Below are 20,832 nucleotides of genomic sequence, written 5' to 3'. Positions count from 1 at the left end.
AACTTGCCATTAACTACATCTTTAACAGTGGGTCAAAATGTATTGGTTGTAAACTTGCCAGTAACTATGTCTGGGTCAAAATGTATAGGTTGTAAACTTGCCAGTAACTATGTCTGGGTCAAAATGTATAGGTTGTAAACTTGCCAGTAACTATGTCTGGGTCAAAATGTATAGGTTGTAAACTTGCCAGTAACTATGTCTGGGTCAAAATGTATAAGTTGTAAACTTGCCAGTAATTATGTCTGGGTCAAAATGTATAAGTTGTAAACTTGCCATTAACTACGTCTTTAACAGTGGGTCAAAATGTATAGGTTGTAAACTTGCCAGTAACTACGTCTGGGTCAAAATGTATAAGTTGTAAACTTGCCAGTAACTATGTCTGGGTCAAAATGTATAGGTTGTAAACTTGCCAGTACCTATGTCTGGGTCAAAATGTATAGGTTGTAAACTTGCCAGTAACTACGTCTTTAACAGTGGGTCAAAATGTATAGGTTGTAAACTTGCCAGTAACTATGTCTGGGTCAAAATATATAGGTTGTAAACTTGCCAGTAACTATGTCTGGGTCAAAATGTAAAGGTTGTAAACTTGCCAGTAACTATGTCTGGGTCAAAATGTATAAGTTGTAAACTTGCCAGTAACTATGTCTGGGTCAAAATGTATAGGTTGTAAACTTGCCAGTAACTATGTCTGGGTCAAAATGTATAGGTTGTAAACTTGCCAGTAACTACGTCTGGGTCAAAATGTATAAGTTGTAAACTTGCCATTAACTACGTCTTTAACAGTGGGTCAAAATATATAGATTGTAAACTTGCCAGTAACTATGTCTGGGTCAAAATGTATAGGTTGTAAACTTGCCAGTAACTATGTCTGGGTCAAAATGTATAGGTTGTAAACTTGCCAGTAACTATGTCTGGGTCAAAATGTATAGGTTGTAAACTTGCCAGTAACTACGTCTGGGTCAAAATGTATAAGTTGTAAACTTGCCATTAACTACGTCTTTAACAGTGGGTCAAAATATATAGGTTGTAAACTTGCCAGTAACTATGTCTGGGTCAAAATGTATAGGTTGTAAACTTGCCAGTAACTATGTCTGGGTCAAAATGTATAGGTTGTAAACTTGCCAGTAACTATGTCTGGGTCAAAATGTATAGGTTGTAAACTTGCCAGTAACTATATCTGGGTCAAAATGTATAGGTTGTAAACTTTCCAGTAACTACGTCTGGGTCAAAATGTATAGGTTGTAAAGTTGCCAGTAACTACGTCTGGGTCAAAATGTATAGGTTGTAAACTTGCCAGTAACTAAGTCTTTAACAATGGGTCAAAAGAAACAAAAGTAAGATAAAATCTATATTTCCACAAGACCAACTCATCTAAATATTGTAATGTTGTTTTCATGTTAATATTAATAATTCTGTATACACAGTTCTATTTCTTCTAAATAAATGTTCTCAAGGCTCTAATGATTGACAGGAGCTAATCACAGATTTATTATCTCTCTCTCTCTCTCTCTCTCTCTCTCTCTCTCTCTCTCTCTCTCTCTCTCTCTCTCTCTCTCTCTCTCTCTCTTTCACAAACATTTAACGAATCATGGCTTATTTTGATAATTTAGACTGATCTGACATGCAAACATCTACTAGGAATGCTAAGAGGATGAATTAGATATATATATTTTTTTTTATATATTGTTTATTTCTTTAAGAACAGTCACTGATGAGTTTACATAATGTTCCAAAAAAATGTCATCTATGATTTCTTACTGTACAGTAGCAAGACCCGTTGCCTCAATCTGATGCTTACATCACAGTTTAGCCTTTGAGGGCGGGTTTAAGCGGTCGAACGGTTCGTCGAACGCAGTTCTACAGAACGCAGTTCGACTGATTAGTGTTTGAAGTGATGTTCGAACGGTTCGAAGAAAGTCTGCTCTCAACTGACTTTTGTGGGCGGGCTTCATTGTCCACAAACCTCATGCACTTGTGACTGACTCCACCTCTTCGAACCGTTTGAAAAGCAGGTTCGACAACCGGGTTCGACAACGTTGTTCGACAACCGCGTTCGACAACGTTGTTCGACAACCGCGTTCGACAACGTTGTTCGACAACCGAGTTTGACAACCTGGTTCGACGAACCGGTCGATCGTGTAAACCCTGCTTTTTTAAAGATCTGTAAAAGCAATTTGTTAGTCAGTGGATTTTGCTTGGTTAGGAAGTTGCCAGTAGATAAAGATAAAGGCTTCAAGGCAGTGGATTCCTGTTCTTTTTTTTTATTACATTTTGTAATTTATTTAAGAAAAAGATTCTTTAGAAGATGTGGAAATTGGATACCGTTGAATGTCTTCCATCGGTGCCAGCAAGGCAGTGGAATTTCTCGTGATCCTCAAGAAGTGTCTAACAAAACCAAATTTTTGTAGTAATTATTAAAAAATTGCCAAACAAAAGAGATTCCATAGTGATTAGAATTGTCTAGTTATGTTTAAGAGGTATCAAACGAAAGCAATTTTCATGTGTCCTTGTTTTGCCTTAAGATACGTTGAATGATCGTTTGCCTTTTTTGCAATCCTGGCGTCCCAGCTGCAAATCCACCGAGAGAGAAATGAATCACAGTAAGAGAAAACAATGAAAATTTCCACCTCACTCAGTTATGTCCCTGATTGACTTTGTAATGGTTCGTTCAACAAATAGTTTGTCATTCTTGTTTACTATTACTGATGGTCTTTCAAAGCAAATTAAAAGTGTGAATTACGAAATTAAGTCGATCTCATGTTTCAAATTTCATTTGTGATAGAATAAATTATTAAAATGAATAATGATCGCTTCAAATTACAAATGTTTTATTGGAAATTTATAGTATTAAATAGTTTGACGATGATCTTAATTATTGAATATTGTTTCTCAAGTATTTTTGAAGAATTCTAAGATTAAACACTAAACTTTCAATTATAAATTTCCAAATTTGTATCTGAGATGTGTTTTTTAATCTACTTTGAAACTATAAATTTCAAAGTGGAAAAATCCAAAAACTAGATTTTACATACGATTTCTTACGTTTAAACCCTATATTTCAAACCGTACCTTCTGCCCGCCTATAGAAGTGAATTTCGAAAAATGACAATATATCATGAATAGAATAGCTATACCATCTTACATATATGAAATCACAGAGAATAATTAATGGGGATTTGTTTTTTAAATAGAAAATCCACTGCCTAACATACCCATACGCTGTAGAAGAACTAGCACTAAGGCCGGGAGCACACTAGCGACTCTGTGGCGCCACAAAGCCACGCCACGCCTGTGGCGGGGATGAGCTACAGAGAGCCACAGTCGCTTGCCACAGTCGCTAGTTTGCGCGACAAAACTTGAAAACAATGGAAACCTATGGGAGACCACATCCCCGCCACACGATGCTGTGGCTTTGTGGCGCCACAGAGTCGCTAGTGTGCTCCTGGCCTAATAGCCAGTATGACGTAGTTAGTAGCAGCCTGAAAGCGCGTCCCTGAAGTTGGTGGTGGGTGATTCTACACCCCTCCCCCTCCCTTGGTGAGGGGGAGGGAAGGGGGTGTCCGATCAATTTCTCCCTATATATTTTTTTTTAAATCAATGAAAATTATTTATTGTAAATTTTCCCCCACATTTAAATGATCTTATACACTTGGGAAAGTAACTGTCAGTGTAATAAGTTAGTCATTATTATTATTATTATTATTATTATTATTATTATTATTATTATTATCATCATTATAATTTATTATTATTTACAGATGTTATTCTGTTTCCTCTGTTTCTAAAGAAGTTAATATTGTTATTTTCGTGTTTCTGTTTTGTTCACAAAGATTGTTATTATTTATGTTAACATACAAGATGTTGCTCTAAATTTATCAAAGATGTGGAATATAAGTACATTCAATCTTTGTTTTTTTTTTTTTTTGCTGTTTTTATTCTCAAAGATATTATTATTATTATTATTATTATTATTATTATTATTATTATCATTATTATTATTATTATCATTACTATTATTATTATTATTATTATTATTATTATCATAATCTTCAATATTACTATTTCTGGTGTTATTTCTTCGCAGTTTCTATTCTCAAGTTATCATTATTTATTATTATTATTATTATTATTATTATTATTATTATTATTATTATTATTTCTGGCGTTTTTTCTTTGCTGTTTTTATTCTTAAGATATCATCATTATTATTATTATTATTATTATTATTATTATTATTATTATTATTATTTTTATATTATCATTATTATTACTATTATTATTTTTATATTATTATTATTATTATTATTATTATTATTATTAACTGTGGATGCTAATTGCTTATTAAAGATATCAATGCTATTGCTCCTTCGCTGTCAAAAGCTATTATCCTCATTACCATCATTATAAGCAAGTGCTATAGCTTAGGCCTAAGCGATATCCATTTCACCCACACCGCTACTTCCAGTTGTTCACAGTAAGACGTCGCCTTGTCTACGCATGTCATGAAGACCTTTAGACCTTTAGAAACCCCCACCCACCCCTCCCCGTAGATGCTTCTGCATTTCAATGGAGTTTGGTGTTCAGTGTTCCATAAATCTGTTCACTCGCTTTTGAAGTGTACGTGTGCGCGTGTGTGCGTGTCTTGTATCAGTTTGTATTTAGTTTGTACGTGATTTATTTTTCTATATTTAAAGTCAGCTTTGAAGTCAAGATTAATTAAACTCAGTCACATACCCCCCCTACCCATTTTTTTATATCTTCTGTCTTTTGCACTGTATAATGATGGCTAGACCACCCCCCCTCCCCCCTTACCATGAAGCACATATTTATTTCTTTCCCTTTTTTTTTTGGCACGACCCTGTGGAAACTGCTAAAGTATTTTGTCAGTTGTTGACAGTAATCATGTTGTCATTCATGTTAGGTAAAAAGAAAATCGCTCACTTGAAAGATCAGAGTAGACAGTTTTATCATAATATATTGCAGAAAGATATTATTGCTTGACTTACTTTTAAGTGCAATTGCAGGTCAATGTTTGGCACTGACCTCCTCTTCTCTCGCCCCCCTTGCAGCCGAGTCCCTGGCATGCACCTTAGCAACGACGGGCAGCTCAGCGAGTTCATCGAAGGCCTGGGTCCCGGACAGTTCGTGGGGAGACAGGTCCTCGCTTCTCCGGCCCTGGGAGACATCCAGCTGTCGATGTGCGAGAGAAAGAGTAAGCTGGAGGTGGAAGTCATTCGAGCGAGGGGCCTGCAGTGTAAGCCTGGGGCCCGGATAGTGCCTGGTAAGTTGTGGCGCTTAGAAAGGGTCCAAGTAGGAGAGTGCTTAGAAATGGTCCAAGTTGGAGAGTGCTGAGAAAGGGTCCAAGTAGGAGAGTGCTTGGAAATGGTCCAAGTAGGAGAGTGCTGAGAAATGGTCCAAGTAGGAGAGTGATGGTCCAAGTAGGAGAGTGCTTAGAAATGGTCCAAGTAGGAGAGTGCTTAGACAATGGTCCAAGTAGGAGAGTGCTTAGAAAGGGTCCAAGTAGGAGAGGGCTTAGACAATGATCCAAGTAGGAGAGTGCTTAGGAAGGGTCCAAGTAGGAGAGTGCTTAAAAATGGTCCAAGTATGAGAGTGCTTAGAAAGGGTCCAAGTAGGAGAGTGCTTACAAAGGGTCCAAGTAGGAGAGTGCTTACAAAGGGTCCAATTAGTAGAGTGCTTACAAAGGGTCCAAGTAGTAGAGTGCTTACAAAGGGTCCAAGTAGGAGAGTGCTTAGAAATGGTCCAAGTAGGAGAGAGCTTAGAAAGGGTCCAAGTAGGAGAGAGCTTAGAAAGGGTCCAAGTAGGAGAGTGCTTAGAAATGGTCTAAGTAGGAGAGAGCTTAGAAAGGGTCCAAGTAGGAGAGAGCTTAGAAAGAGTCCAAGTAGGAGAGTGCTTAGAAAGGGTCCAAGTAGGAGAGTGCTTAGGAAGGGTCCAAGTAGGAGAGTGGTGTCTACTCTTCTTTGGAGAAATGACGAGGGACTTTTATAGTTTCCACTTTATTGTTTTTAACCATTATTGCCTAGAAAGTTGCCCTTGTATATTTGAAGAAATGGGAACTCTATGGGAAATTACTGGATAAAGTCCCTCCAATTCTGTGATAGCCATTGACTGACAAAGACAAGCATATATATGAATGTCTAAGTGTCGATTTACTTGTATGGAGGGCGTTGTTGGAAATAAAAATGATTGATGATTTGGTTCGATGAAAATCAATGACACTTCAAAAGGCTGAAAGTAATTTCTTCTGGGTATTCTGAAATACGTGTGCCAATTTATAAGTCAAAATAGATGAACTAGTGATCGCCAGACAATGGTTCAAGTCGCGCTCAAACTTGTTAGTTCCTTTGGTCGCTGCAACCTCACCATCCTTGAGGGCTAAGGACGGAGGGAAGCCTATAGGTCTATCTGCTGAGTCATCAGTAGCCATTGCCTGGCCCTCTTTAGTCTTAGATTGTGTGGAGAGGGAGCTTGGGCGCTGATCACATGTATATTTGGCCATTCTCGTATGTATATATAGCCAGTCTCTAGGGCATTGTCTTGTTTGATAGGGCAATGTCTCTGTCCCTTACCTTTGCCATTCATAAGTGACTTTTAAACCATTGTTCTAAGGAGGGGAAGGTGAGATAGGTGAACACTGAGCTAGATAGAGTAGGCAGGAACCTGACATAAGATTTGAGACAAGTCGTAATGTTTGAGATATGTGAAACAAAATATTCTTTCACAGATGGTTTTAGAGGTAACGGATAATTTTTTCTTCATTTCTATAGAGGATGAACAATTCTTTCACATTTTATTTTATAGAGAGCTTAGGATTATCTCTTACATATTTTAAAAAACTAGAGATTCATTAAGTTTAGGGAGAACTGGCGATTGTTTCACACATTTCATTTTGAATAATTTAGAAAGTCTCATACGAATAAGAGAAAATGAGTCTGTAATGCTTCATTTTAGCAACTAGGACTTTATTTCATATATGATTTCAGAGATAACTGATAATAGTCTTTCACACAATTTCATAGAGAACAACATAGTTGCCTTATTCAAATCAAGAAAAAGTGGTGACATTTCACACAATTTCTAAGAGAACTAAAGTTTTCCTATGATTTCAGAGATAAATAGGGAGTTATCAATGCTATTTCATGAAAAAGTTTGTAATTATCAATGCTATTTTATGGAAAACTTTGGAATTTTCCTATGATTTCAGAGATACATAGGGAGTTATCAATGCTATTACATGAAAAAGTTTGGAATTTTCCCATGATTTCAGAGATACATAGGGAGTTATCAATGCTATTTCATGAAAAAGTTTGAAATTTTCACATGATTTCAGAGATACATAGGGAGTTATCAATGCTATTTCATGAAAAAGTTTGGAGTTATCAATGCTATTTTATGGAAAACTTTGGAATTTTCACAATTTCAGAGATACATAGGGAGTTATCAATGCTATTTCTTAGAGAACTTTGGAATTTTCACAATTTCAGAGCTAAATATGGAGTAATCAATGCTATTTCCTTGAAAACTTTGGAATTTTCACATGATTCCAGATATACATAGGGAGTTATCAATGCTATTTCATAGAAAACGTTGGAATTTTCATATAATTTCAGAGATACATAGGGAGTTATCAATGCTATTTCATAGAAAACGTTGGAATTTTCACATAATTTCAGAGATACATAGGGAGTTATCAATGCTATTTCATAGAAAACGTTGGAATTTTCACATAATTTCAGAGATACATAGGGAGTTATCAATGGTATTTCATAGAAAACTTTGGAATTTTCACATAATTTCAGAGATACATAGGGAGTTACCAATGCTATTTCATAGAAACCTTTGGAATTTTCACATGATTTCAGAAATACATAGGGAGTTACCAATGCTATTTTATAGAAACCTTTGGAATTTTCACATGATTTCAGAAATACATAGGGAGTTACCGATGCTATTTCATGGAAAACTTTGGAATTTTCACTTGATTTCAGAAATACATAGGGAGTTATCAGTGCTATTTCATGGAAAACTTTGGAATTTTCACTTGATTTCAGAAATACATAGGAAGTTATCAGTGCTATTTCATGGAAAACTTTGGAGATTTTCATACAATTTCAGAGAGAAATAGATAGGGTTGATTTCACACAATGTTCAAGAGTATTATAGAGTTTTGTTCACTGTCTTTTAGAGCCAGGGTCTTTTATTTCTCCTGGGATGTCTTTCGTCTTTCTTTTATAGCAAACCCTACAGGAAATCTTGAAGAATAACCACTACGTAGGATTTTCAAGTCTTTTAGATTCTTAAAGTATCTCCTCTTATAGGCCCCTGTAGCTTTTTAAAAACCGGTATGTTTTAAACTGATTGAACATGATATTCATTCATATGAGGTGAAATTTTTACTGATAACATTTCTGTAGGTATGTATCTTCATTCAATCACAGCACTCCTCAAACAATTTCTCATTCTTATATTCAGTTTAAGCAGGCATTTCTACCTAACATTCAATTTCACCTTCTTTTGATAATTATGTGTTTAAACAAACTTCCTTTAGTATTTAGAATTCTATGAGACCTAGCATTTCTTGCATCAATACATTCTGAATTATGTTTTTGATAAACTTCCTTTAGTGTTTAGAATTCTGTCAGACTAAACTTCCTTTAGTGTTTAGAATTCTGTCAGACCTAGAATTGTTTTTGTCAATATATTCTCAATTATGTTTTGAATAAACTTCCTTTAGTGTTTCGAATTCTGTCAGATCTAGCATTGCTTGCATCAATACATTCTCAATTATGTTTTGAATAAACTTCCTTAAGTGTTTAGAATTCTGTCAGACTAAATTTCCTTTAGTGTTTAGAATTCTGTCAGACCTAGCATTGTTTTTTATCGATACATTCCTCTGTCTAGTGATATTCTTTCCATTTTATTTATCGTTTTATTTATCGTTGATAACATTCTTTTTCCTTCCCAGCCCCCAACACCCCAGAAGTAGTGTCCATCTTTCTCACTGTGGCCCTCCTTTCAAGGCCACCTTAGTAGTAGTGAGAACAGCATACAAAAGTAACATGATCACAGATTCCTTTCAGAGTTTTATTTCGTTTGATTATCATCTAATCCAGTTGCTTTTCCATTTTAATTTTCAATACCCTGTGATCTTACATAGCATGGTAAAAAAAGAAAAGTTTTTTTTTACCTTTAATGGCACAAAAAAGAAAGTTCCTTTTAATCCAATGGAATCATCTCTTGATAACATCTGACTCACCACTTCTGTAGAGCAGAAAGTGAGGTGGATATGTTCCTTAATGTGGTTCCTGCTGCACCAACCATAAAAAAATAGCATCAATGTAAATAATATGTGTATTAATTTGGGAATTATAATTCCAAAGCAAAAATAAGATCTTCCATTTTATGGATGATAGCAGTATCTGCATTCAGGAACATTCCAGCTATCAGAAACAGAAACACTTGAATACAGTGACGCAAAAGGTCTCCTTCTTCCATGTTTGGACATTGCTGTTGTAAGGAGCCTCTACTACTAACTCAGAATATTTCCTCTCTTCCATTTTCTTTAAAAATTACAACGTTGTTTACAAACATTTCCTCTGGAAATACATTTCTCCTTATAACCCTTTTTGTCTCTAGTTTCATACCCAATAATGATAACTTTCTTACCTTTGCCCTTGTGTTTAGTTTAGGTTAAATTATCCTTTTCCAGAATGGCAATATCTCTTTGAAGAATAAGAGCCAGTCTCAGTAATATACCTTTCTGTTAGATAGGTTCTTTGCAACAGCCTTTCTCCTTAAATACCTTCCCCGACAACTCTAATCAGGATTATCATTCCTCTTGAAATAGCTCTCCATGATTTTCTCATTATTATTCTTCTTTGAGCATTCTGCGTTAAACTCCATTTCTCTTCTGAAATAGCTTCAATAGAATCACTGTTGCCTCTGAAAAAAAGTGCTCATTAGGGAACGCCATTTTATCTCAGGAAATCCCTGTCCATGTCAGCCAACACACCGAGGCTGGAGTGACCCTCAGTTCTGCACCGTAGTCTTGGCCTGGTCATCGTTGTGTTTACTCCTTTTTACTGCAATGTCTCTTTTAAATGATATATGTATCCTAGCTTAATAGAAGATATAATTATCACATTATTTTGCAGTATCTTTATTACTGAATTTCACTCCAACTGAATATTTACATTTTGCACATAGCTTGAGACAATTATGTCTGTTTGGTCCAGATAATATTTATTTTATCCTTTTCATATATTTTCTATTTTCACTTCTTCAAGCCTTGTGGCAATATAATGTCTGTTAACCTAAGATACATGCATAATTTAAGAGAGTCCAGTGGAAATAGATCACAGTAAAAACGAGTACGCAGCAGTGTGCGAGTAGACCGTTAGGTTGCAACTGAGAGGTGAGGTGAATGCAATTAAACTTTATTAAACAGACATCAAGCATATATACCCGGACTTGCGAGCAAGAACGTCACCAAAATTCAAACAAAATAAAACATGAGCTAGTATGCTTACACAGGTTGGTCTATTATCAGTGCAGGAGGAGCGAGTGATGCGGCAAAAAAAGCAAAACCATTACAGTATACGAGTGTGTACGAAAAACGTGCGGTACGATGGTGAGCTGGGCCAGACTGTGGCGCAGGACTGGCAGGAGAGGTGAGTGTGGCCCAGCATACGTCATCACTCACTCCAGACTCGGTGTGTTGGCCAACCTCTCTGAATGGATCCGGATTACACCATCCTCTTTTTAGGATATATTTCATTGATCTTCAGTCATATTTGTTCTTTTTTTTTATTGCAGGCAGCACTTCGTTTCCCTCCTCTTCTGATTGAATGCTGTTCCCTTTTCCCATATCCTTTCCGTCATTACAATTCTCCATAGAGCTGATTCCTTTCTAGGAAGGAGTTGATTTTGTAATGTTTATTGAAAAGGACTTCCCAATGAGTTATGTTTCCTCCCCCCCCTCCCCCCAACGACTTCACTTTCCCTTGTCGCAGATTTCCATGACACCCCTCTCTCCAGGAATACATTACTGTAGGATGCTTTTTTCTCCAGATTGATATTTCTATAGAATACCCGTCTCTTTAAGCAGACATATCTATGGGACAGTATTCTCTCCTGAAATATATTTCTGTGGGACGTCTTTCTCTTAAGATAATCTTTATCAAGCACCTTTCTCTACAGAACACATTTTCTATTGGGCATCTTTCACCCTTGTTAATCTTTATTATGGAACCCTTTTTCTTCTAGATAGATACCCCTGTCCTGTTTTTCTTTAGATAGACATATCACATAGACATTTCTAAGTTACGTATCTTTTTAGACAGGCAATCCCATTGGACATCTTATATAGCGCATCTACCTCACTCAATAAGCCTTTCTCTCGAGGTTCGCCATTCTATGCATCTTTGTTCTCTGAACTACATAGAAGTACGATTCCCCTCAGAACTATCTATCTTTTCCCCTTATTTTCTTGCTCTACAATCTTCTTACCTTGGAGAAATACATTTTATTGAATTATCCATCATTATTCTGGACATAATATTTTCATTATTTCAACTACATTTCCTTTGAAGAGCCTAGACTACGAGGTTATATTGTGTTGCATGTGATCATGAGCATATAGCACTACTTATCCTTTCTTTTATCTTTTATTTCATCCGAGTAGATGGAAATGAGTTCATGACAGTTATGTTATTAGTTGGAATGCTCCAATTTTTCTATTTTTTTAGTAGAATTACAAATGGAAGTAGTTGTATCTTTTTAGTTAATCCATAGAATGTTATAGGGTACATGAGACAAGTTGACACCCATCACCCACCAGCAGATTTATCGCTTGTTTCTTCTTTCCAAGTACATTACGCCAAATATTCTGTAAACAATTTGTACCTTTACCCATTACTATCTAATTCCACTAACTTTGTTACACAGAACAAATAATTATTCTCCAAAGTTAGCATTGCCTCTATTCTGGATTGCATTTCAGCGAAAAGTGCAACAAACATGAGCGAATAAATCATCTGTTCACTTTCTACCGGAAACTCAAATTGTCTTTTTGATTCTCCTCAAGAGTGAATGATTTATGGTCCCCTCCAAGGAAAGACTAAGAGTTTAGATTTGTATTTTTTTTTTTCAATCGAATGTTAACTACCAGCCTTTCTTCTACCAGCCTTTTTTTTCTGTGTCTGATGAAAGTCAGTTTATTATATATATAAATGGTTAGACAAATGTATGAACAGTCACGGATCCATAAATATCGCAGACATGGAAAATGTCCCCTGATTTTCCTACCACTTCACCTTATCTCCTTTCAATAATTTTATATTATTTCTCCCATACCAGCTCCCTATGTCAAAGTTTACCTTGTGGATGGGAAGAAGTGTGTGGCCAAGGCGAAAACCGCGACCGCGAGACATACTTTAGATCCCCTGTACCAGCAACAACTCATCTTCCATGAACGTTATTCAGGATGCGTTCTACACGTACTTTATCCTCTTCTGTCTTGCCAACTGTGATAATTTAGTTTTACGCCACCTCCTTATGGTGCCTTCGAACTGTGTATTGCAGAAAAGGTAATATCTGGGTGAGACCTCCTTGCTCTGTGTATTGTATTGCCAGGAATTTGACGTCGCTCTGTTCTTGACAGGTGACCGTCTGGGGTGACTACGGAAGAATGGAAGGCAGGAAAGTCTTCATGGGACTAGCGCAGATCATGCTGGATGATTTGGACCTTTCAAACATCGTCATTGGTTGATACAAACTCTTCGGGACCTCATCACTGGTGTCGCTCCCTGCATTGACTCGCAGGGGTTCCATGGCCAGTCTAGACAGCTTCGGGTAGAAGATAGCGAATGGACACCTTTCGGGTGGCCATCAAGACATAGTGAAACAACGCCATGCCTCCACGTCCTCTACTTCCTCCTCTCCCTACTGTTCTTCTTCTGCCATTTGGGATCAAGCACGTACGTGCCTGCTGCTGCTGCTGCCGTTGCTCCAAAATGCTCGTGCCCCGAAGACCTCCGCGGAAACTAGTGCGAGAATTGATTCAACGACACTTTTGCAATTGCCTGCAATGTTGCCAATCAAGCAGAGTGTGAGGCTATTCATTGGGTGCTCCATTTTATCTCTCGGTTTCAAGACTTAGATCTGACACTTACTGCTTGTGTTGCAAATATTGCAGAATTGCATTCTATGAGGCTCAAAGATATCATCGATTTGCAAGAGTGGAAACTTGGAAGGTGGTTATTATTATTATTATTATTATTATTATTATTATTATTATTATTATTGGGGTTACTGACTTGCCCCAAAAAGTGAATCTCCTCTTGCTGCAGGGGCAATGGTTGGGGCCAGCATCTCCACAAAGGCCCAGCTGGGCACACGGGTACCAGATCAACCTGGGGCTACAACAGCCCCTCCTCCCTTCAGGGTAGCAGCCAGCCACAGAGATTTTTGGAGGGCCTCGGATAACTGAGTGGTTAGCCTGGGGATGCATATTCTACTCGTACCCCTCCGAGACACCACAGGGGGAGGGGAGAGGGCCTCAGCACTTCAGTTACACACCAGGACATTGCCCAGTGCACCCCTTCCTCTGACACCCTCCACCTTGTTTTCCTTCTCCTTCCCCCTAACCCCAACCTCCCCTCAACCCCTTCCCCTCCTCCAAAGAACTTCCCATCATGTGGACTCTCATCACGGGAATGCCTTGAGAGCAGATTTTTTTACAAACCATGATAGTAGTACCTAACAATACCTTCTCCAGTCTGCCCCTGCCTCGCTTAAGTAGGAGGGCATGGCCTTTGTCACAATGCTTGTGATTTTGACTAAGTGCTTTAAATAATATTACAGAATAGAATTAATCATGTGTGGAAGTTTGCTCCATAGAAAAATCTAACCCTTATTAGTAATGAGATGACCTGATTAAATCCTAGACCATCATCTTCTCAACTCCACTCCACCGCCATCAATTCTTCCCATCCCATCTCGTTCTTCTTCTTCTCTCGTTCTTTATACAGTACGTTTCATTTAAGCTCCATCACTCGTCTTACAAATCAGTGGTTTCAAGTGATTATATGGATCGGATTTTGGGGGGATTTGTCCTTCGACTTAGTACGTCCTATCTGGCTGATTTTGGATCTGGTTTTCCAAGACACTGTTATCTCAGAACCCGAACTGACATTGTGTTAACAACTTTTTCCCTTAAGAATAAGAGTTGTTTGTGTTACCATCTGTTCCTCCATTGTGTTACTTGTGTTATTATCTTTTCCTCTTTGCGTTGACAAAAAAAAAAAAAAAAATTATTAACTTAGGCCTCTAAAGTCTGAAATGACTAGCATTATTGCAGCCTTTCCCCAATCCTGAGCTCCTCGTAGACTAAAACTGTGTATTCAATTCCTGGAATAACTATGTAATAATTCTAAAACTAAAACACCCAAAGGCTCTTTCTTTACTTGCAATTCAGATATAAATATATAAAAATATATACATAGATATATATAAGCATATAACTACTTCTCCAATATACAATCAATACCCAACTTATACTTGGATCATTGCAGCGGCAATAGAGAATGCTCTGTGCTGCAAGATTTCACCAAACTCACGCGACTTTTGGTTGGCTGGAATTCAAAAGCTACTGTTTCTCATGATTCCTGTGCTCGGGAACTCCTTTCCGAGCTAGGGGAAATCTTTCTCATGCTAGGGAAATCCACCGCTCTCATTTCATTGGGATGACATATCTGTCCTCACTTGACCACCCCTCTTCGCAGTGTCATAGCTTTCTCTTCCTTTGTTATCTGTCTGTTTGTCAAGAAGTCTTTCAGCTTACTCCTTCTGTTTAAATCCCCATATTTTCTTTTTTTTTTCATTTCTTCCTCGTGGATTTATATCTCTGCCTTCCTTCCCATCCATTAGCAGTAGGAAGTACCCCAAATCTCTAACCCCCCACCCCCCACCCCTCATCCCTCACGGACCCACTTTCTGACTTTTTCTCCTCATAGTAGTACCTCTGTCTCATCCTCTCGAGTCCCGTAGTTATAGGACCATCCTCTTTTCCATCCCCACATGTGAAGGACGTTTAGACCCGGAGTTGATATACATCAATCAATCAACCTGTCGTCATTGAGCTCGTCGTAAAGTCTTGTTCGATTCCTTATTTATCTCTCTCTCTCTCTCTCTCTCTCTCTCTCTCTCTCTCTCTCTCTCTCTCTCTCTCTCTCTCTCTCTCTCTCTCAGTTCTTTGCGTTCACTTTCTGTTCGTGTAAACGAATGAAATCAAAGGCTTTTTTGAACCACCCCAATTCCCTTTTATCAACCTTTGATAAGTTTATCCTTTTTGGCTGGGATTCATTCCAGTGTGTCCATCCTCATAATTAATTAACAAAGCTCATACGCACATGCAGACGTACACACACACACACACGAATATACACACACAGATGGTACACATTGGAATCGAATGTAGGCTTCCAGAGAGAGAATTTTGTTTGTTTCCTATTTTGATCATACGTGACATCATTGATTGTTTCTATATGTAATAATAATATTAATAAAGATAATACTAATACTACTAATAATAATTATAATATAATAATAATAATTATAGCAGACACCCAACGGATGGACGGACCGTACCTTTTGTGGGTGCGTCACTCTCTCCCTTATCCTTATCCTTATCCTACTCTTCCCCTTCCTGCTCCTGCTCCTCTTGCTATTCTTTCTTTCCCTGTTACTTCTATTCCTCCTCATCCTCCTCCTCTCCTCCTCCTCTCCTCCTCCTCATCCGGTGGTGGTTCTGTGATCTCTTCCTGTGTGATTTTACTCTAATTTAAGTCATTAAACTCCGATGTAACTTGAAGGATTTTTGCATATCGGTATATGAAGTGTTGGTTGTGTGTGAAGGTTTCTTTTAATGGTTAATGACTGAAATTTATATATACATATACATATATAAATATAGTATATACAGTACATGTGGACGTTACGGAATGCTAGTCTTGTACAGTTTTTAATTCCTGAAAGGTGATGTAACAGACTGGAAAGAGAGAGAGTTTAGCAGTTGAAGAACCTTCAAGAAGGACAAAGTAGAGAACGAATGGTCTATGTCAAAGGATCTCTTTATATCAAAGTAGGATGATATATAATTGCCTTTATATATATATATATATATATATATATATATATATATATATATATATATATATATATATATATATATGTATATATATACTTTACACCGAAGCTACTTCTTCAGCTCCTTCCTTCTCCTACTTCTTCATAAACTCAAATTTCCTCTGATCTCTGAACCAACTTCTAATCATTATAGTTATTATTATCATTTACCCAAAGAGAAGCATAAAAAAAAAACTTCAACGGATAACAGGAATTACTAAAAGCAGACTGGAAACAAATAATCACTTTTCTTTTAGCATAAATGACCGTAACCAGATTGCTACAGATGTTGTCCTTTACTTATATCAAAACCCTGTTTTGATAACAGCATCAGTGAACAGACACTGGCCCAAGTGGTGTGGATGCAAGTCAGCTTCGTGCAGTGAAACACCGACGATCTTTGTATTGAGAATTTTTTTTCGATCGTGTCAATGATGATTATAATGTGTAGTGTACGACGATGATAGTGACAATGACAAGAATGATTATTACAATGATGATGTGGTGACCAAGATGTACACATTTTGTGATGGACTAAATCTTTCAGCAGAACGAGATCCGATTAAAACACGGTTTTGACAAAGTAAATGTGTGTGTGTATATTTGTATATCTTCCTCTTTGACATAAAAATAAAATAATCTGTGATCTTGAATGAACACATCAGAGCAAATGCAATTCTCTCGTTGAAGAAAAAAACGGTGACAGTTCACAGCCAATGATTAGTTATATTGATCAATTATATGATATTGTCTTCATCAACTCCTATCGGAATGACGACTCATTGCCTTCAAATACATCTCTGATTCCAAGATGAAAGGCACTCTCATTTTCATCTTCTATTTGCTGTGGTTTTATGTTTTTTTTTTTTTGGGGGGGGGGGATGGGGGCTGGGTGTGCAATGATGGATGGTTGTGTGAAGATAGTTGGTTGTGCGATGATGGTTGTCTGATGATAATTGAGTGTATGATGATAGTTGGTTGTGCGATGATAGTTGGCTGTGTGATGATAGTTGGTTGTGTGATGATAGTTGGTTGTATGAAGATAGTTGGCTGTGTGATGATAGTTGGTTGTGTGAAGATAGTTGGTTGTGTGATGATAGATGGTTGTGTGAAGATAGTTGGTTGTGTGATGATAGTTGGTTGTATGAAGATAGTTGGTTGTGTGATGATAGATGGTTGTGTGAAGATAGTTGGTTGTGTGATGATAGTTGGTTGTGTGATGATAATTGAGTGTATGATGATAGTTGGTTGTGCAATGATAGTTGGTTGTGTGATGATAATTGGGTGTGTGATGATAGTTGGTTGTGCAATGATAGTCGGTTGTGTGATGATAATTGAGTGTGTGATGATAGTTGGTTGTGCAATGATAGTTGGTTGTGTGATGATAATTGGGTGTGTGATGATAGTTGGTTGTATGAAGATAGTTGGTTGTGTGATGATAGATGGTTGTGTGATGATAGATGGTTGTGTGAAGATAGTTGGTTGTGTGATGATAGTTGGTTGTGTGAAGATAGTTGGTTGTGTGATGATAGATGGTTGTGTGAAGATAGTTGGTTGTGTGATGATAGTTGGTTGTGTGAAGATAGTTGGCTGTGTGATGATAGTTGGTTGTGTGATGATAGTTGGTTGTATGAAGATAGTTGGCTGTGTGATGATAGTTGGTTGTGTGAAGATAGTTGGTTGTGTGATGATAGATGGTTGTGTGAAGATAGTTGGTTGTGTGATGATAGTTGGTTGTATGAAGATAGTTGGTTGTGTGATGATAGATGGTTGTGTGAAGATAGTTGGTTGTGTGATGATAGTTGGTTGTGTGATTGGTTGTGTGATGATAATTGAGTGTATGATGATAGTTGGTTGTGCAATGATAGTTGGTTGTGTGATGATAATTGGGTGTGTGATGATAGTTGGTTGTGCAATGATAGTCGGTTGTGTGATGATAGTTGGTTGTGCAATGATAGTTGGTTGTGTGATGATAATTGGGTGTGTGATGATAGTTGGTTGTGCAATGATAGTTGGTTGTGCAATGATAGTTGGTTGTGTGATGATAATTGGGTGTGATGATAGTTGGTTATGTGATGATAGTTGTGTATGATGATGATAGTTGGTTGTGCAATGATAGTCGGTTGTGTGATGATAATTGGGTGTGTGATGATAGTTGGTTATGTGATGATAGTTGTGTATGATGATGATAGTTGGTTGTGTGATGATAGTTGGGTATGTGATGATAGTTGTGTGTATGATGATGGCTGTGTGATGATAGTTGGGTGTGTGATGATAGTTGGATGTATGATGATAGTTGGTTGTGTGATGATAGATGAGTATGATGATGATAGTTGGTTGTATGATGATAGTTGGTTGTGCGATGATAATTGGTTGTGTGATGATAGTTGTGTGTATGATGATGGCTGTGTGATGATAGTTGGATGTGTGATGATAGTTGGTTGTGTGATGATAGTTGGGTGTGTGATGATAGTTGAGTTAGTGGTGATAGTTGGGTGTGTGATGATAGTTGGATGTGTGATAATAGTTGAGTAAGTGGTGCTAGTTGGATGTGTGATGATAGTTGGTTGTGAGCTGATGGCTATGTGATGATAGTTGGGTGTGTGATGATAGTTGGGTGTGTGATAATAGTTGAGTAAGTGGTGATAGTTTGGTGTGTGATGATAGTTGGTTGTGTGATGATAGATGGATGTGTGATGATAGTTGGGTGTGTGATGATAGTTGGATGTGTGATAATTGTTGAGTAAGTGGTGATAGTTGGGTGTGTGATGATAGTTGGATGTGTGATAATAGTTGGGTGTGTGATGATAGTTGGATGTGTGATAATAGTTGAGTAAGTGGTGATAGTTGGGTGTGTGATGATAGTTGGTTGTGTGATGATAGTTGGATGTGTGATAATGGTTAAGTAAGTGGTGATAGTTGGGTGTGTGATGATAGTTGGTTGTGTGATGATATTTGGATGTGTGATGATAGTTGAGTGAGTGGTGATAGTTTGGTGTGTGATGATAGTTGGTTGTGTGATGATAGTTGGGTGTGTGATGATAGTTGGTTATGTGATGATATTTGGGTGTGTGATGATAGTTGGATGTGTGATGATAGTTGGGTGTGTGATGATAGTTGAGTGAGTGATGATAGTTTGATGTGTGATGATAGTTGATTGTGTGATTATAGTTGAGTGAGTGGTGATAGTTGGGTGTATGATGATATTTGGGTGTATGATGATAGTTGATTGTGTGATGATATTTGGGTGTGTGATGATAGTTGGATGTGTGATGATAGTTGAGTAAGTGGTGATAGTTGGGTGTGTGATGTTAGTTGGGTGTGGAAGGGGACGCTTGCTACGTAGTACCTTTAGAACCACACAAGGCGCTCACAGAATGTCTGTGTCTTGGCCTGAAATAGCTGACATGTCTGTGAATTTAAGGAAATATGCCTTAATTCAATAGTAAAATGAAGTTAATATTCATGAATTATGAGCAGACATGTATATACACCTCATTAGAATGATGTAAAAGGATAACATTAGTATATTTCACTTTTACACGGCCGAGTTTATTGTTTTTGTCTCAAATATATGAAAAGGAGCAGTGAAAGGACGTCTGTGCTCAAACTAGAGCTAAAAGTAAGTGAATGTCTCTCATTTATGTGCAAAAATCTCAAGAATGGTTTATTTGTGCCTCTGTCCACTAAAGGTAATCAAAATGCTGGCAATCGGGTGACTCACTGGCCTGCCCTGAATTACTTACAACAGAATATATAAGTAAATTATTGAAAAACAAGGTTTGGTTAACCCAATCGCTTTTGGAGGTTTGGTTAGTTCAATAGCTTTTTGAGGTTTGGTTAATCCATAAGCTTTTGGAGGTTTGGTTAATCCAATAGCTTTGGAGTTTTGGTTAATCCAATAGCTTTTGGAGGTTTGGTTAATCCAATAGCTTTGGAGTTTTGGTTAATCCAATAGCTTTTGGAGGTTTGGTTAATCCAATAGCTTTTGGAGGTTTGGTTAATCCAATAGCTTTTGGAGATTTGGTTGATAGCATACGTACATGATCAAGAGTCTACGTCTACAAGGTATATTCTAAAATAAGATGAGTGGTAAGTACTTGTCCTTCAGTATGACGTCACATATAATGACTTCAACATAACAACCGGGAAATCAAAATCAAAATAAAGGTTGAAAGAAATCGGTCAGAAATAAGACTCGGAAATGATTCCATTTCATAAATATTTTCTAAAGAAGAAGGAATATGTTAAAGGACAAATATCAAAGTTAGAATGGCTACTGAAATACGAGGTTTTTAAATGTATAGTTTAGAAAAACTTCTGTGATTCTTTCCTGATAAAACTTTACTTTTACTTCAAACTCGATACGATATAGATGATCTATAGTAAGTTTACTAGACGTAGGTAATAAATTTCATAATATCTTTATTTCAATTATATTGCAATTATTTTGTCTTCCTGCTTACATTACTTCAGTCGTATGACAGTAACTACCATAACAACAAGAACGAGTGAGCCAATCAGAACTCGCCACTTTTAAGCTCTCAATAACAAATATGAAGTAATGCATGTTTCCTTCTTGTCTGAAACAGTTATACTTCGTCAGTGCCCTCTGCAGCAGTCAAGACT

The 20,832-nt window shown here is 37.2% G+C and overlaps 1 protein-coding gene and 1 long non-coding RNA gene across 2 annotated transcripts in view; both read left to right on the top strand.

The window, feature by feature from the left end:
* Window positions 1–16,154, top strand: part of LOC137628415 (uncharacterized) — a 68,548-nt gene extending 52,394 nt beyond the window's left edge. Inside the window, exons 2-4 of the long non-coding RNA XR_011041361.1 lie at window positions 5,070–5,281; window positions 12,376–12,515; window positions 12,680–16,154. This is a non-coding gene — a long non-coding RNA (uncharacterized lncRNA). The remainder of the gene's footprint in view (window positions 1–5,069; window positions 5,282–12,375; window positions 12,516–12,679) is intronic.
* Window positions 16,155–17,440: 1,286 nt separating this feature from the next.
* LOC137628583 (low-density lipoprotein receptor-related protein 2-like) lies at window positions 17,441–18,039 on the top strand. The gene is made up of 2 exons (XM_068359736.1): window positions 17,441–17,487; window positions 17,574–18,039. The coding sequence occupies exons 1-2, from the start codon at window positions 17,441–17,443 to the stop codon at window positions 18,037–18,039; spliced, it is 513 nt and encodes a 170-aa protein (XP_068215837.1).
* Window positions 18,040–20,832: the final 2,793 nt, after the last annotated feature.

Source organism: Palaemon carinicauda, chromosome 36 (genome assembly GCF_036898095.1).
Source record: "Palaemon carinicauda isolate YSFRI2023 chromosome 36, ASM3689809v2, whole genome shotgun sequence".
Lineage (NCBI taxonomy): Eukaryota > Metazoa > Arthropoda > Malacostraca > Decapoda > Palaemonidae > Palaemon > Palaemon carinicauda.
The sequence above is the reverse complement of the archived record's forward strand: the minus strand, read 5'-3'. Positions and strand labels throughout refer to the sequence as shown.